This window comes from Dermacentor andersoni, chromosome 10 (assembly GCF_023375885.2).
Source record: "Dermacentor andersoni chromosome 10, qqDerAnde1_hic_scaffold, whole genome shotgun sequence".
Taxonomy (NCBI): domain Eukaryota; kingdom Metazoa; phylum Arthropoda; class Arachnida; order Ixodida; family Ixodidae; genus Dermacentor; species Dermacentor andersoni.
The window spans coordinates 55,854,924-55,872,809 of NC_092823.1; the positions used below are offsets into that span (position 1 = coordinate 55,854,924).

General features: G+C 43.9%; 1 protein-coding gene across 12 annotated transcripts in view; it reads left to right on the plus strand.

Moving 5' to 3' along the window:
* Positions 1–17,886, plus strand: part of LOC126543780 (CUGBP Elav-like family member 1-A) — a 575,682-nt gene that overhangs the window by 534,181 nt on the left and 23,615 nt on the right. For 7 of the 12 annotated variants that reach the window (XM_055062366.2, XM_055062365.2, XM_055062364.2 and 4 more), the window contains 7 exons: positions 234–311; positions 1,751–1,837; positions 2,374–2,433; positions 7,368–7,460; positions 12,821–12,844; positions 16,610–16,745; positions 17,428–17,504. In XM_055062366.2, coding sequence (XP_054918341.1) covers positions 234–311; positions 1,751–1,837; positions 2,374–2,433; positions 7,368–7,460; positions 12,821–12,844; positions 16,610–16,745; positions 17,428–17,504 — 555 coding nt within the window. The remainder of the gene's footprint in view (positions 1–233; positions 312–1,750; positions 1,838–2,373; positions 2,434–7,367; positions 7,461–12,820; positions 12,845–16,609; positions 16,746–17,427; positions 17,505–17,886) is intronic. The other 5 variants (XM_072284870.1, XM_050190903.3, XM_055062363.2 and 2 more) reach the window with 2 other exon arrangements.

Genomic DNA, 17,886 nt, shown 5'->3' on the forward strand with positions numbered 1-17,886 from the left:
GTAAATGAGCATAATTGAGTTTATTAGTGAAATTATTGTTGAAAACTTCTTTGCTACTAATGTAATATCTGCAAGAACGGCAGGGCCCTAGCTATGACAGTTTCTTTGTTAGTTGTTGCACATAAGAAGAAACACCTGGCATGCTGTTCGGGTGTACTTGGCTGTACTGCACCCAAGTGTTGTGCCACCAAGTTGGGGCTAAGACTTGTGCTTTCGGGGGCCTTTCTGCTCAGGTCTTGGATCCCTGAATGTGCAGCAGCAACTGGCAGCCCTAGCGGCAGCCCAGGCATCGGCCAACAACTCCAGCACAGGTGGGCAGGGAGGGACACAGTATGAATGAACCAACAAGGATGGAAAGGGCTTGGGAAGCAACAGCATTTTTGGCAGCCGACGTTTGCGTGATAGCCTTCTGTGGTGCCATTGAAATCGTCAACCTAAAATTTAAAAAGAATAGTGCATTCATTAGCTTTTTTTTTCTTTGGCAGAGTAATTTTCATTGTGATAATGTTGGGCGAATGTAGGCCATAATGTGCCAACGTGATCTATGTATTGGACTAATAGAACCATACACTGGACTACAATGGCCCCATGTAGTGTTAAATTGGTCCATGTTAACACACACTTGTAGGACTACATTTTCTTCTGTTTTTGTTTCTATCTTAACATGGCACAGTCAGCCTTTGCAAGAAGTGTACATTCATGTCGGTATGATGAGCACAATCGCAATGTTGTGCAATTTGTCATGGTGACCTCCCTATGCCTGGCTCATTCATTAACTCCTCGCTATGGGCACGTGTCATTCATGTTGGAGCATGTGGACATTTAAGGAATATGCAGCGTGGGAGGAACACATGGTTGCGCGATTTTGTGACCCGACAATTGCAACTGATACGTGCAGCCTGTTTAGTAAACCTCTGTGGCCGATAGAATGATTGTGCTGTAGTAACAGCATTGTACCTAAGAGGAAGGACATGCTTGATGACATTAGCACAAAGAAGTGTTGGTGGCAGCTGGCACATTTTCGCACTTTTCTAAGTTTGAAAAGTGGGATTGAGCGCTCTCGCAGGTTCTTAATTAAGGGAAAATGCGACGTCCACCCAATCTTAGCAATTGCTACAAAGGAAACCCATACGGGTTCCACGAAAGAAGACTTCCACTTCTCATCACCTTGCGGGTTTCCGCAGAACTATTTCACCTCACAGGTTCTATATTGCAAGGGGCACTACCTCACCACCAGCCCCGAGGGCTCAGCCTTCTCTTAAAAAGTTAACATTGCAATAAAAAGAAGAATAAGTTTGTTGTGTTGTTGAAGTGAGGCCCGGCTCTTGTCCCCGCACTCAAAATTCACTGTCGAAGCTCCTGTACACTTAATTTGATTGATAGTTGTTTGATGAAGACATATCAAAATCTTAGTTAATAAATCGCCTAGATATATGTGTAAGATCACCATGCCTACACCAGTCTTAGAATCTCCTTTTCATTGCTTTGCAACTTATATCATTTGAATACGTAATCTTTATCATTGGGCCCATGCAACTACAGTATTCAAGGGTTTAAAGTTGGCATCTCTCTATTCGCACTGCACTTTCAAGTTCCCAGGTAACATCACAATGTGCCCTCGTAGAACAGTCTCTTGAAGGTATTGTAGAGGCCTGCCTTCAAAGCTTGAATTTAGCAGTCGCAAAAGCATTGTCATATTTTTTAAATTTTTTTATTTAGCGTGTGTGTGATGTCACCTTGGGCTTTGCAGGGCTGAACTCGCTTGGTCTCCAGGGTCTCACGGGGCAGGGAGTCACCAGCGCTCTGGCTTTACCCAGCTCTGGTAACAACTCCACCGGTGAGCAGCACCGTCCGTTGTCCCCATTTGTGCAGCCGGCATCAAAAGTTTACGAACCGCAGGATCTGAGAAAAAAACATTTCTGCATCTTGGTACTATGGCGTGTATCCATACAGTTTTTCTAACGGCAGCCACACTGGGCTCAGAAATTTAACATATTCCGAAATGGTGAGATTCTGAGATAGCTGTGCGGCATATCTTGCCTTGAGGAAATATACATAGCCCATACCCGTTATAGCCCATATAGCCATATAGCCCATATACATACCCGTTGAAAAGTGATTACGTTAGCTTGTATTCTGTGAGTCAGTAAGAGCGAGGTCATTAAGAGCTGAAATTTGGGTGAGCTTGTGAGACTGTATACCTAATTTGAAGCGAAAAAAAAACATGGGGACAGAGGAACGGAACACCGGACAGGTCAGTTAGACTGATTTGTCTGGGTGGGCATTGGCGTTAGGAACATGAATGTAAGTGAAGCCTCTTCAGGCATAAGCGAGTGTCATTGCGTGTGCTCAATTATCTGTTTCGATTTTCAGACCTCAGCTGTGCGAATTTACAAAGCCTCGCTGCACTTGCAAACCTAGCCAATAGTCCAGGTGAGTAAATCTCATTATTCTCGTTATCTGTTCCATAAACTTCATCTTATCGTACTAGAGCTGTTCTTGATGCTGCAGTTCATCTCTTACATCATAAACCTCAAAACGTGATCTGGGAAGGAAAAGAGGACTGTGACATTCTTTTGTGCTAAAGATTTGCCAGTGATGTAAATAAAGCTTCATCACGTTGAAGCAGCTATATGTTCTACGGATAGCCACATTAAGTACCATGCTTACAAGGAATGCCATAGTTGCGGTCTACCAGCAAAGGGGTTCGAGAAAACATGGTCAGAGCTTGGTAATAACGGGGTTGTCATGCTTGACTCAAGCTGGTGCGTCTTGGTACCCGAGATGACTCTGCAGTTAGCTGGAGCACTTGCCAGACGACCGTGGCGGTTAACGGGGCCCGTGAGGAAACGCCTTAGAACACCCCTTTTCCGGGAGTTTTCTTGCTCCCATTGGTCCGTGAAGGCGACAGTGGACCAACAAATAACACTCGGTCCGCCAAACGTGTCCCGCCTTGGTGGCGCCGCAAGTCTGTCCTAGGGGCGTGCATTGTTGGCTTCACGAAGCGATTTGTCACAGCGGGGCAGGAGAGGCTAGACGGTCACTAGCCCCGCTGGCCGATCTTAACAGCGGGGACAGATTGCTGTTTGCGTGACGCAAGCGAATCGGTAAACTTGAAAGGTCCAGAGAGTAACACTTGGATGTCACAGTCTTCCTTTATGCACTTGAATTAACCTGCCATCTGTACAGACAGCTGCTTTTCTAATAGTTCGGGCGCTCGCTGATGCTTTCGCCGAAACGGCGTGTCCTGGTGTGTGTGTGTTTACTGCAGCTTTGTTTCCTTGCAAGTGGTCTTGTGCTTTTATTCCACATTCACTTGTGTGTGCAACTTAACCTAGATTTAAGGGTGTGCATGCTAACATGTTGCTGCATGGGGTGTTTTTGTTTTGGTTTGGGTGATGCCTTCCTGCTGCATGTGCGCTTGTTGTGGCTCTTTTTTTTTTCTCATCTGTGGTGTGCTGTGTGTTTCATTTGCTTTTATCAGAAGGGGCAACTCTCTGTTTAAATAATTGCAGAGGACGGGGCAACCGGTCTACATTTCTAGCACTTTTGTGTAGCTTCGGAAAATCAATCAAAATGCTAGCTGGCACTGTTTATAGTGTCGCGACAAGCATTATTCATTGCACATATTTGTCTTCATTAATTTTTCTCAGTCTTTAGAGGGTTAGACAAAAGATATGCCTATAGCCTGATGTATGGCCCGTTAAAAAGCACATGTCCTGACAAACATGCATAAGCTTAGCTACTAAACCCCTGACAGAGCATGTTTCATTGCCCCTCGCTGCTTCTGTTAATGTTTTGCAGTTAGTTGCAGGCAAAGCTTCATTTGATTATTGCACAATAGGCAGTTGCACTTAAAAAGTGGCACACAGTTACTGTGTTGACCACCAGTTATTTGCATAGTGGTCTATCAAGCATCGAAGTTACTGAACGAGTGATAAGGTAAGGGAAATGCAGCTAGGAGCAGCAGAGGATAACGTGAAGTAATGACATAAAACATTTCTAGCTGTACGGTGGAATTAGCTGATGCAGGACAGCTGTAACTAGTGATTGCTGGGAGAAGCTTTTGTCCTTGCCAGTCAGACCTGCAGGCTGGTAGTGATGACGATGGTCAACTTGCTTTGACACTTTGATGCTAAGGGCCTAAGCGAATGAAACATAGGCACGCCACTTCAATGAGGCAGGTCAAACGGCAGAATACATCGGTCAGCATTTCACTCTTATAGCAAGAAAGAAGAAATCTTGCGTCGGTCATTGTTTTAAGCAGTAAGGAAGACATTTTGTTTCAGAAAACACGGAGAGGCTCAGCGACAAGTAATTTAGGCCCTTTGTTGAAATTAAGAAGAGGCCATACAGATTGGCTAGAGAAGATGCCCATCGTAATATTATTTGTATTTTGCGTTTGGCTTGCCAACCAACTGCTCAAGAATGTGCCTGTCTCATTTAAGAAAGAGAAAAAAAAAAAGTGTAACACGAAACCTCTCAAGCAGCAGAAAGGGCATGTGTACCACCTCCCGTATCTCCTACAAAAAAAATTTTTTTTGCCCTTTCCCCATCCCCACTCCCAACCACATTGTCCCGCTCCTCCGTTTTTCTTCCCTTTTTTTTGGTCCCTGGTTTGTTCCGTCACCTCTCCCCCTTCCCCCCGTTCCCACTTGGCGTGTGTGGCGCTGCTCGCTCCTCCTCCCTGGCTGTGGGGGCTGCTTCCTCTGTGGGATGCGGTGTTGTGCGCGCTCACACGCGATGCTGCTGCTGCTGCTGCGACCCACATAGTGCTCTCGACCGCGCTCCCCGATCAGCCCTTCCCTCCCTCTTGCCTGGTACTGACAGCCGAACGACACATGTCTGCCCAGGTCACTAACCCAGGTGAGAGTGCGAAACTCCTACCCTCCCCACCGCTTCCCCTCTCCCAGCCTCCTCTCCACAGGAACACACCCTCTCGCTTGGGGCATCTTCCACGGTCACCACTCGCTCCTTACGATGTGGGAAAGTGGCTGAGGTTTAGTAGCTAGCGGTCAAGGGTTGGACGATAACTGGTCTGGTCAGAATTAATCTCGGGCAAAGGAAGAATGGACCTGTTGGAAACATAGTGTTGTTTTAATTTATATAATATAATCGATTAGTGGTTGACGTCCATTTTTCCTTTGACTATGGGAGCAAAGTTGTTAGAATTGGGTTGTAGAGGGCTGGTTTCGGGTAGAAGAGGGCTTCTTGCTGGGATAGTTGGTGTATTGCGTTGGTGTTATGGTTTCCATGCTACGAAACACAACTCGCAAGAAGACAAGTGCTTGTCCTGTCTTTTGTGTACTTTGTCAGTTTTCATGTTTTGTGGTGCGAAAAACATGAAACGTTTAGGGTAGTTTTTCGGGATTTACAACTAGCAGTGTGACGGTTAAGCTTTGACAACAGAACAACAGAAGTGCGCTCTCCGTCGATGTAGAAGGGAACACCGTACTTGCGTTCAAAGCCAGTAATTTTCCTTGTGTGTGCTTGTAAGGAGGAAAAGTTCTACGAGCGGGATTCTTCAACAGGATAACAACATAACAAATGGCAATGAGTGAATGTTCTGACTTCCACATGTGCAAGTATTGGTGTTCGAACAAAGATAAAATGTTCCCTTTCATGTTGACAGAGAATGTGCTGCTGGCTTCTGAATGTCTTTTTTTTTTAATATTTCTTTCGAAACTTTAGCAATGAATGTGATTCATGTACAATCCTGAGCAAATGTTTGGAGACCATGACATCAGCAATAAATAAAATTTCTTCTAGCACGCTGCACCACGTGGAATTTCTTCAGTGCATTGCTTTGGTTGAACAAACATATGTATTGACAACAACCAGGCGTGCTCAGGCTGAAAAGAAACATTTTTCTTCATGGCGCCATTAATGGCACCAAACTTTTGCTCGCGGCCGTGCATTTTCCTTGAACACGTGTCCCTTGGGCGCTGTCATTATGAAAGAAGTGTCACCCGTGAGCTGTCATCATGAAAGGAATATGCCAGCTGGAAGTCGACGGCATGCTAATCTCTTTTCTTGTCCGTCTGTTCGCTTTGATGCACAGTTTCTAAGATTACTTCATGCAGTGGAACAACCGCCGGAAGCGAATCGAACCGAATTTTGAATACTTTTCAAATAGTTCTCAAATAATGAACAGCTGTTATCACAATTAATATGAAATGATGTTCACATCCTACTACTCTTAACGTTAGCAAGTTCCTGTCATTACACAGTATGTTATGAAGCGTTGTTTATTAAATGAGCAAATAGAGCGTGATAGGAGCAAACAAGTAGTTTCTTCGCACGCACAGAATTCTTCAGAAAGCCTGAATGATCACTGTATAGCTTGTAAGGTATGGCTGCCTAAGTGACATAGCCTGCTCCACTACGCAAGTCCTAACGTTTTGTGTCTCTATATGGTGCCAATAGGGGTAAAAATTTACCATACTTTAGCTCCAATGTGATGTTTAGGTGGGTGCAGTTGACATTTCATAATATTCCAGAAGTATTCGAAATATATTTGCATTTACAAATAGTCACTATTCAATTCAAAGACCGAATCAAACAGAACACTACTCAATTCGTTATTCGAAATTTTTGATTATTTGCGCACCCCAAGCATTTCTTGTTTGGTGTATTGTGCTAAGTGAACGTACTGGAGGAGGCATACAGGAGTAATAGCATGCGCGAGAGATAACCAGGTAGCAGCTGCAGTGTGAAGCAAAATCATTACATGAAGCAACTGGGAACATCACTGTATTGCATCAGTGTTTACCGCAATTTCCAGACTACAGTCTGCGCTCACTTTTATAGGATGTAAAGCCAAGTTTTGGCTGAAGTTAAGAAGCTCCTATTGGATTATCTCTATCTGCTCTGTGATTTGCAAATGCCCGGTTTTCATGCATGAAGCGCAAGACTATCGAAACAGCAAGCAGTGTGTTGCAGTGGCCCCTAGTTACATGGATGCATGGAAGTTAGGTGCCTATTATCGGCCATGTGCTTCATCTTTCTACGAACAACAGATTCAAAGGTTGTTCTTGAAGATTGAGATTTGGCAGCCACTGCCTAGGCTAACATCCACTCAACAGCGCAACTGGTCAACTTGAAAAATAAAAGCACCTCGTATAACTCGCACCTGTAAATTGTTCATGCAGCACAGCAATTCACCATTGAAGCATATATATTGCCCTCGGAACTGTAGTCGGAGAAACGCTATAATTGACAAGCTAAGGGATCAGTTAAAGCAGAGAGGGTTCTCTCCTTTCCTCCACAAGTGGGCTTCGAAATCTTTCATTTTGTGCCGATGAATGCAGTTGTTTCCTTTTTTTTTCCCTCTTTTCGTCGTCCCCCCCCCCCCCCCTCCTCCGCAGGCATCAACCCCATGGTAGTCCAGAACCTGGCGGCGCTAGCAGCAGCCGGCAGCGGGAACAACTCAGCCGGTATTCCGGGGCTCTCGGCGGCGGGTGAGCTCCACGCCACTTATTTTGTTCTTTTCTCCCCGTCATAGTAGGAGCTTTGTGAAGCTAGAAATCATCACCCATAGCTAGACACTCAGTCCAATGTAGGGGACACGCGTGGAAAAAGCACTCAGGTGGCACAAAACAGCGCTGTTTGTGCACAGTCATCCTTGCAGGTTTAACAAGCGTACACCTTATAATGGACAAAAGAAGGTAGACACAGGACAGGCACACTTATTTCTTTTCTCTCTTCTGTTTTTCTCCATTTAAAGCAAATGTTATTAAATGTGGAGGAGCGACCAAATCATGGCACTTTGCCTACAAAATTTTTTCATTGCAGTGCAGCATTACAGACGCAGCGCTGAAGCAAGCATTCTCATTCTTTCATATATGAAAAGCTTCCATTAACTCTTACCTAGTCTGCTTTTCTTTGTCCCATCTAAGGTTTGCACTTGTTACACCTCCTGGCTTGAGTTAACCAGCCCAGCCACATACTGTGTTAAACTGATCTTTACTCATATGAGTGTCTGTCACTTCAGTTGTCGTAGATGTGTGATTGCTCAAAATTTTTTTATGCATTCCTATTATAGTGCGCCGAATGCTTGCTAAGGCACTTGCTGTTCCTGTGTGTCCCTTTTGCAAGCTGCTCCCCCCCCCCCTCGTACCCCCCCCCATCCACCACCACCCCCCCCACCCCCGTCCCTGTATCGCACTCCTATATTCAAGTGGCCGATTCCATTGCACTTCCCCTCGTCAATATCACCCATGTGTCGGCACACTTTTGCTCTGGGCTGTAGCCGTGTGTCTTTCTCTCTTGCCAGTAAGTTGGTAATGTTGCTGGGGCTTGTCCAAGGAGAAAGTAAAGATGCGATGAAAAGTCATTTGCTATGGATGAGAGTGAGGAGTCTTCCACTGCCAACAACATAAATCGCTTCACTCGTGACAGACGCCTGCACCAGGAAAGCGGGCATCAGTGTTCGCCAGTTACATGCGGTCACGTAATTTCTGATCTACATCACTCCCCTCCCCTGCCCCCCTCCCACTTCCGCTACCTCCGCTTGTATATGAGTGAGTCTAACGCGGTTTAGCTCTGGTGATCTGACAAAAAGCTGCCACGTTCAGTACGATGCAGCAGATGGCCGAAGTGGTGGTAGGTCGATTCATGAGAATCGGGGAAGGGCTAGGAAATAACTTCTGCAGAGGTGCTGCCCTTTCGATGCTGACAGGAAATCAGGAAACGTTTGGAAAAGATTCCAAATAATTTGTCATGGAAGACACTCATTCGTTTAAATGCCAGCAGGAATGAAACACAATGAGTTTGGTTGAAATCTGGTCTACAAGCCTCCTTCAAGCTACAATCTAGCTCATATCCTATCGAGTCTAATGCAACAGGCTTAGCAGCAAAGGTAGGATTGCATCATAAAGAAAAGAAAATATTTTGATGCGATTGACTCATTGCAAAATAGTTTGTCGGGTATGGCTCGTCATATGTGCGAAAGGGTTGAGTGAATAGTAGATGCTAAAATCTAGTGAAGGCATCAGGTTAATAAACTCATTTTAATGAGGATTGGACTCTTGTCACTCAAGATTAAGGTTCGGTTGAAATGAAACAGAACTGGACAAGTGAGCCCATACTTTCCTAAATGTGTTGTGTGGTGCCCTTCATTTTTCCGTGGCTAATTGGCAGTCTGTGCGCATGTTTTCTTTAATAATTAGCCTTCTTTCTTTTCCCCCTTGGTTCTACTTTCTTCATATTATTCCAGCTTACATGCAAAACTTATGCTAAAATTGAAGTTTTGGTATGTATGGCATTTTGGCAGCTTCGCTTTTACTACCAATTGTATTAAGAATTCTGTTCCCTGGCCATATTAGTATCACTGCATAAGGAAAGAGAATTGCACAAGCCTGGAAAAGTAACAGAAACGTTTAGGTATTTTATATTACCCTTTCACACATGGCATTCATGTTGTAAGTAACCTTTTTCTTTTCTCACAAATCCGTATTGGGATGGTTTCTCACTGTAGGGCATTTTAAGTTCTTTCCCTTTACTTCATTCTTCACTTACTAAAAAAAGATGCATTACCATGACAACATGTATGTGAAAAACGTTCCACATTCAGAGCATCAAGAAGAACATGAGGTATATGTAATACTAACCTTGTAAGAAGTAATGGCCCAGCGGCCAACACTAATGTGATTAACGAATGTTAAAAAAATTTATATGTGCTAAGTAATTTCCGCAAGAATACACAGTGATTGGTGTTTAAATGATAAACAAGGGGTGATATGAGGAAAGATTGCGGCCTGGAGCCAACATTTCGACAAGGGGACTCTTCACCGGAGCAGTAGCTGCATTCATTGGCAATATTTACAGGAGGGGCATCCCTCAAGTATTTTCAGTGCCACAAACTTGGAACAGGTGCGCGCGATAGTCATCAAAATGTGTGCATGCCTCTCTCCTTCCAGCGGAACATACAGTAAACCCTCACTATAACCAAGTGAACGGGGCGGCAAAGAGGTTCAAGATAAGGGGTAATTCAATAAAAGTGACTGCTCCGTAAAAGCCAAAAAGCTAGAGCTGAAACAGCGCAGCAACTTCGCGGAAATCTAATACGGAGTTCACACGGCGGAGTTTTGATCTCGATCGAGCCCAGTCGCGAAGTCGGCCATCACAAGCGCGTAAGGAGTAGTGCGTCTTGGTTCCGGCAGCCTTGGGCATGCCGGGCATGCAAAAGGGGCTGCACGGAGTGACATTTGCCCGTTCTGTTGCACATTACTTCGAAAGCGCCGTGACCATGGCGGCCCCACTTGTGGCCGGTAACGCACGGGCACAGCACCGAGGAAATGGGTGCACAGGCACCGGGGTGGCAATAGCTGGCGACGGAAAGGGCCGCTCGCTTGGTGCAAAAGGAGTCGAACGCTGCCATGGGTGCACACCCGCTCCTTGCTAGTTTGCTCTAAGTGGAGCGGCTTATCGGTATTCTCAAAGTCATTGGGTTTAAATTACGTGCGTTTGGGGTCGGGACGGAAAGAAACTTTCTAATAAAGCGATACTTCGAGTAAAATGGTTTGGTTATAACGAGGGTTTACTGTAACGACTTTGTTCCATAGAGCACTGCAGTGTCCACTAGGAAAGTTGGTGAGAGCGAAAGCGGCGATACAATTTCTGCATTTGAAGGGACACGGTGCCAAGGAGATTCATGCCGAGCTAGTGGTGGCGTACGGTGACAGTCACCATACACTGACACTGGTTCCCGCCACCAACACCCATTGGGTACACCAGTTCCAAATTTACGGTAATGCAAACTTCATGGACACCCCTCGTACACATGCGCTCTCCCCCACCAGGGAAGTAAGGAGATTAAGTGGGTACAAACGAGTAAGATGAGTGTTATTGAACTGTAAGTGGTTCAGTAGGAAAGATCAATTATGATAGTGAGGGAAAGCGAAGAGTGTGCTCTGGGTTATATTGAGAAGTTTCATGGCAAAAAAGAAAGAAAGAAAGATTGCAAATAAATCTGACATTAGGCAGATGACATCATTCGATACAGCTTACTTTTCACTGAAAGTAGGACGTATACAGAGACAGACCTTGGGCAGGTAAATAAAAGAAGTTACAAAAAGAAAGGTTGTATCAAAAGGTATCTACTTTCAATGTTTCCTGTTCCTCTTAAAGGGCAGCAAAAAGAAACATGAAATCGGACTCATCGGCAGATTATGTCATTTTGAACCCTCTGTATTTGATGGGAAAAAGGTAACTTTCTAAGGGAGAAAATGAAGGCGGAATTCATTTAGAATTTCGTAGCAAAACCACAGAACGACACAAACCGTCTTTGTTTTTCTTTCTTACCCTTTTTTTCTGCATAAGACGTACAACAAGGCTGTTAGGAAAAATGTTCATTTTCGAAAACAGGGTATAATCCTTATTAATTGACGAGCTATTAACTAAACTCAGAAGTTCATGTGCAAACTACATTATGACGTTACACATTGGCACAAGCTACATTAGCTTGATCTGTTATGACACTAATGTGCTATCACATATTTTCTGGTATTTCTTCATGCATTGTGTACTAAAGGCATGAAAAGTTGCCGTGATAAGTGCTCACTTCAAAGTGCTACGTTATGCATAAACTGTTACACATAAAATGTTACGCATAAGCTAAGCCGATACACGTAGCCTCACTTAAACCTGCAAATGTGAACCACATAATTTGTGCAAACTTGCTCTCAAGCAAGCCCTTCCTAAGTCTTGCTCACTTGCGTTTTAAAGCAATGAATTGCTTTCTTTATTTTACTTATTTCACAATGATATGCTTAGTAATATTATTTGGCACTTTCTCTCCCTCTATCTCTCTCAAAGGGCGTACAAAATTATGCGATCTGTGAAGGTAGACAATGAAAAACGTAGTATTTAATGTTTGCTGTAAATATTGGTACAAGTGCAATGAATTCCACAAGTTTAAATGTACCACTTTTCAGAAATTACATCTGAAATTTCCTGTAATTTCACTTTTGCCCACAAGGCTTGCGTACGTGATAAACACACTGAATATGCTTAGGCAAATGTATGTGTCGGCAAGCTCTGGTATATTCACTAAGTTTTTCTTCAAAAAAAAGGCATTTTTGACATCGTTTTGAATGCATTGTTTTCTTCAGTGCAGTAATGAATAATAATGCTAACTTTAGTTAATTGTTCCATATATATATATATATATATATATATATTCCTACACTAACCACAGTTTGTTTAATAGGCATGCTCTGTTTTGATGATGTGCATCGAGGCTTTAGGCTCCTCAATTTGCATAATGTAGGCTGAACGTTTCAAGTACAATCCGTTTGATCTTTAGTTAAATTATTATTATTATTATTATTATTATTATTATTATTATTATTATTATTATTATTATTATTATTAATGTTGTTTGTCTGTCATTTTCACGGGTCCTCTTCCCCTGCCTGAGTAGGCAGCATGTATATACGTATGAACTTTAACAGGCATAACAAAACATAGGTACACCCTAGCCTCACTGCTGTCTACTTCAAACCATGCTTTATTTTACTGTTTGGCTTTGGTACGTGATCGGCGGCATCGGGGCCGCCTTTCCTTTTGTTTTGTTTTACTGATTCTCTTTGTGTTCTTTTGGATCTGTTAACACATTGCTCCCTTTTTTGTTCTTTTTTTTTCTCTCCCTCCTGTTTTCCCCCCATTCTGGCTACCTGCTCTTGTCTCTGTTTCCTCCTTTGGACCACGGTTGATGCCAAACGAATGCAAACACACGCAAAATGAAAAAAATAAAAAATAACCTGAACTCCGTGTACAAAACAAAAACGAAAAATTGAAATGCTGCTCAAAAAAGCAGTCCTCAGCAGACGCAGTTCGGCAGGTGAGGAGCGTCCGCAGAATCACTTCTTTAATTTGCGAGTGAAAGAAAAAAAAAGAACGAGTGTGTTGTGTTCTCATTTCATTATTTGTCTTGTTTGTGTGTTTGTCTGTGTTTCTGTTAAGTGTACCCCTCACCTCCTCAGCCTCATGATGTCATGTGTCATTGTTGTTGTTGTCCAAGCTGTCTGTTGGCCATGAGCTTGCTCTCACTGACTTTGAGCAGTTGCTTTTGAAGTATACATGTGCCTTAAGGGAGGAACCCATGATTTATAGTAGTAGTAGTAGTAGTAGTAGTAGTAGTAGTAGTAGTAGTAGTAGTAGCTTTTATTTATATATTGCATGTTATATTTATTTATTTATTTATTTATTAATTTATTTATTATTTTTCAACAAAGTGGCATGAAAAAATAAAGGCGGCAGGTCTTTTAACATTAAGCCGGCTGGTAGGATTCTTAAGTTGCTAGGCAACAGACAGCAGCATAGGAGCATTCAGTGCAGGAGCTGTTGTGGCGCAGTAAGTGTTATCAAAACTTGTCATGCTCAGTCTTTGGCTTCTGTAAAATGCAATGTAGTCCATGTTTGCCAATCAAGTAACAACTAGAGCCAAGCAGACGCCATCAAAATTCATGAGGTCGCAACGAGTTGGGCGGAAACTTTAATGTGGAATCTCCACCCATCTTTCGTTTCGGCCTCTTCTTCTGGATTATCAAACCTTCCTTCACGCTTAAGAGTGACCCGATTGGTGTTTTATAAGAGTACTTTACCTATACAGATAAATTATCTTTCTTTTCTTTGTTTTGTCGTTCTCTTTAGTGCGCCATTAATGTTTCCGTTTAGAGGATTTGCTTGAATGTTAGGTACTGCATTTGTACATCTAACGAACATGGTGGTGCAAGATCAGCGAGTGCATGCTGAAAAAAGTGCAGGCTCTGGAAAAGGATGCTGGTGTACAGAAAAGAAGGAACACGCCAAGGGCGCTGTAGTGCTTGTTTAATTTGTGCACATTTCCTGCCTCTTGTGTTACTTCTTTCATTAACATTTAAGTCCTTAAGGGAACCTTTGTGAGGTTACCAGCCATCTTCAGATACCATGAACATCTCTTGGTTTTATTCTGTCCGCCAGAACCAAGGGGCCTGATTTGAGTTAAATAGCAACTTTTGTCTGGGAGTTAACAAGTCAGTTTTGACAACTGTTGACTTCTGCTGCTGATATCAGTTCTGTTCAAGTATGGTTCGTCTAGACCAGCCTTTTGAGTGTGGTTTCTTGCATGATGAAAATGAAGTTTGGCAAAAAATACCTGCCATTGCTTCCAACTTGTGAGCAAATAATCCAGAACTCGAGGTGTCAAAGCCTAGGGAATTTCGCAGCTATGTGTGACCAGTCTAAGTATCCGTCCTACCTCATACTACAAGCGTAGCATTTCTCATACCACTTGAGATGCCGTACTACTACATTGCCTGTCAGTTCTACACCTTTCACATGTCACATCTTCATCAATCACTTTGGAAATGTCACTTTCAGCGAGTGCAGTTAGGGTTAAACGACTGGAAGGGGCTGTCACGTAGGAGGCTTGTCAGCCGGCGCATTCACTCGTTAGCCCAATTTTCACATCTTATTGTCAGCGTTATTGTCAAGTCAGCTAATGCCCATCGCTGTGTAATATAGCCATGCTGAAACACCCACCACATGGGCCCGCCAGATGCGGCATTGCACCGCCAAGTACGAGGCTGAGGCCTCAACTCCCAGCTACGCGGGTCAAGTTGTGATAGTTTGAAATCCAAGAGCACTTCTGTGCTGACGCACGTAATGGATGTATCCCGGGGCTCAAAGTTAATTCAGACAATCTTCGTTACGATGTCTCTCATAGCCTGCGTACAACTATGAGGCAAAGTGTCATGCCATTCACTATGGTTACTGTTGTGCCGCAGCACAGATAAAGCCAGGGTGGCACTAGTGTGATCAACCGAAAGTACAGCACCTGTATTGTAGGAGAGATGTGGCTATGAAATAAAATTCCACTTTTTCCTCGGACAGAAAGCAGACAACAAACACCGCACTTGGGTAGCTGAATATTCATTTGACAATACCTCTGTTTGATTGGGTTAAAGAGATACACTGAATCTGTTGAGGCGCAAGTTATTCTTTTAAAAGTCTTATTTTGTTAATTTTGCAGTAAGAGCTCTACTAGAAAGGAAAATTAATTTCTTGAATATTACGATGAAGCTGTAGCACTGCATGGATTTCATAATAGCATTCTCTCTTATTTAGACCGCTGTGATGCGGTAAATGTTCTTGAAACCTGCCAAGTTCCATCTTTACCGATAAAAAATTAACTAGATCCAAACAGACACCAACAAAAGTCATGTCTTGCTGGCTGCCACAGGAACTTCAAGGCTATCCATCTTTTCATTTTTGCATCTTTTCTAGCTTACCAAACCTGCTCTCACAGTAAGAGCAACTTTTTATTTATTCTAGAAAAGTAATTTGCTTATATAGCTCGCTGTATTCTCTTTATTGTACCTTTAATACATTAGAAAGGAGAGTATAAACATGTCTTTGACCAATACTTGCTTTTCGTTATTGTGCCCAACATTTCGGAGCCAGCTTGGGCCCTTCTTTAGTGTTGAACACAGACGGAAGTTGCGGTTTCCTTAAAGTAAGTGACACAAAAGGGGGCGCTGAGTGGTGTCACATAGGGTTACTCTATATGGCTCCCTTGGGGAACCAGAGTTGCACGTCTGTTTTTCGCTCGTACCGCCATTCACCGAGCTCTGTCAAGTGGTTCTGAAAGCAACCACGCAGCGCAAGGAAGCCTTCGCTAAGCTGCAGATAAACGGTGTTGGCGATGGCGGCGCCACCTCTTCACCACAGTTTGGTGCTTTCTTTAACGACCAGCGTCCAGACGACTGCTTCCGAAATTAGTCTGCCATGTTATTGTTTTAGTGCAAGGCTCACATGATACACACTTTCTTTTTAACTGTTCTAAACTGTTTCTGCAAATGGCTCCACCAGACTGCGCACAACAAAAGATGCAGTGCTAGACCACATGCATCCGGATATTTCTTTTTGTGCAGAACAAATCAGACAAGTGCCATAGCTCATGTGTGATGCAATTAAGTGGTCGTCGAGCGGTCCAAGATAAAGCAGGTAGACCACGGGGGCCGTGCAGGCTGGCCAAGATCGTTGATGTAGCAGTGAGATTGGCTCGTGCAAACATGACATGTGGCTTTCCCTGGCAATCTTTGTTCATTCGACGTGCAAGGTGGTAGACCTGTGCGCAACTCTGCTCCCTGCAGGAGCATATACAGTAACTGTAGTGGTATCCTTCTATGACCTATTCAGTGAAAGCTCAGGTTCTGTCCATTGTCACCCTCGAAGAAGTGAGCCTAGCTGGCTCCGAGCTGGCTCCAATATACAGTCTTTGAATCTGGGACCTCCTTTTGTATTTCATATCTATCAACACATGTAAGCACTTTGAAGCAATAAACTTCAAAACAATGAACAAAAGTTCTGGTTGGAGATAATACCACTCCCCTAATACGACACCTGTGTGTGTCATTTGCTTCTTGTCTCTCATTAAAAAAGCACAGATATGTGCATCTGCATATCTATATATATATACACACACGTGCGTATGTCTTGCCAAAATTAAACACCATCCTGCCTGAATTACCGTGCTGAATCGTGCTTATGTTCTGAGGTGTCATGGTACTAAAATTCATTCTCATTTCTCGTCCTCCTTCTCCTCCTCATCCACCCCGCGTAGGGAATGTGTCTGGGAGCACGTCAAGTGGCAATTCATCCCTGAGTGGCGTCAGCTCTTTGAGTCCCGTGTCCAGTATGGCCCTGGGTATGAGCACCAACTCGCTCACGACAATGGGCGCGCTCACTAACGTCAATGGGTGAGTCTTCGCTTCAGCAGTGGGACGGATCGGGCTAGTCAGTAATCTGCCGTGATACTGGGGGTTATCGCACGAAAAGCAGGGTGCAGGGCGTGATTACAATCAAAGAGGGCAAGCACAGCACTTGCCCTTGTCATACGTCGCCAGCCTTGGCGATCCAGTCTGCTCATATAATCAGGCGAGTTAACTTGCACCCATGTCTGCCTATAACAATTGTATCTCCAAAACAGGGAGTGCAGCTACTGTTTTGGCAATGAAAAAGCATTGGGTTTCGTTTTTTTTTTTAAAAGCTTTTTACAGTATCTGCCTGTCTGGCCTATGTAGCCTTTTCACCAACTTAGTGGAATGCGATATATAATGCCTGCACGGCATTCCAGATACTTGCTACTCTGTGTGTGTGCTTTTTTTTTTGCATATTGCTTTTTTAGCATATTGCTTTTGTGGCTTTCCCTGGATTTGGCTGTTTGCTTACTTTAAGAATCATTGTCGATGGCTTGTGCACAATGCTTTTGTATTATTGTGTGTGTGCGCGTGCGTGCGTGCGTGCGTGCGTGCGTGCGTGCGTGCGTGTGTGTGTGTGTGTGTGTGTGTGTGTGTGTGTGTGTGTGCGCGCGCGCGCGCGGCCATCTGCTCCTGTGGTCATCACTGATGCAGCCATGATGTTCTCTCCTCCCATGTGCAGTGCGGGTGGTCTGACTGCCAACGGTCCGAGCCTGGATGCCCTGGCACAGGCCTATTCTGGTATGCAGCAGTATCCATGTGAGTGCTTCGTGTGTGTCTGCAGCATGGCTTCACTAGCGATTACCGGCATCCCTGCTGTTGGTTCGTAAATGCTGGGGCGACAGCTAGCGCATGCTAAGAAGGAAACCTTGCCTCGGGAGCACCTCTCTGAATACACAGGAAACAGGAAATCATTTTATTTGGCATTCATTGAACCAAATTTTGATGCTTACTGCATACAAATGTGGAGGCTTTTGGGATTCCTAAGGTATTTACAGTGTGTAACAGTTAACAGGATAATGACAACAGCAGTATGATAATGATGGCACGACAGCATGGCTGTGTGACAATGACCACAGTGATGACTATGGTGTGATGATGGCACAGAAATAATGATGAAGACTGAGATATGATGACATCA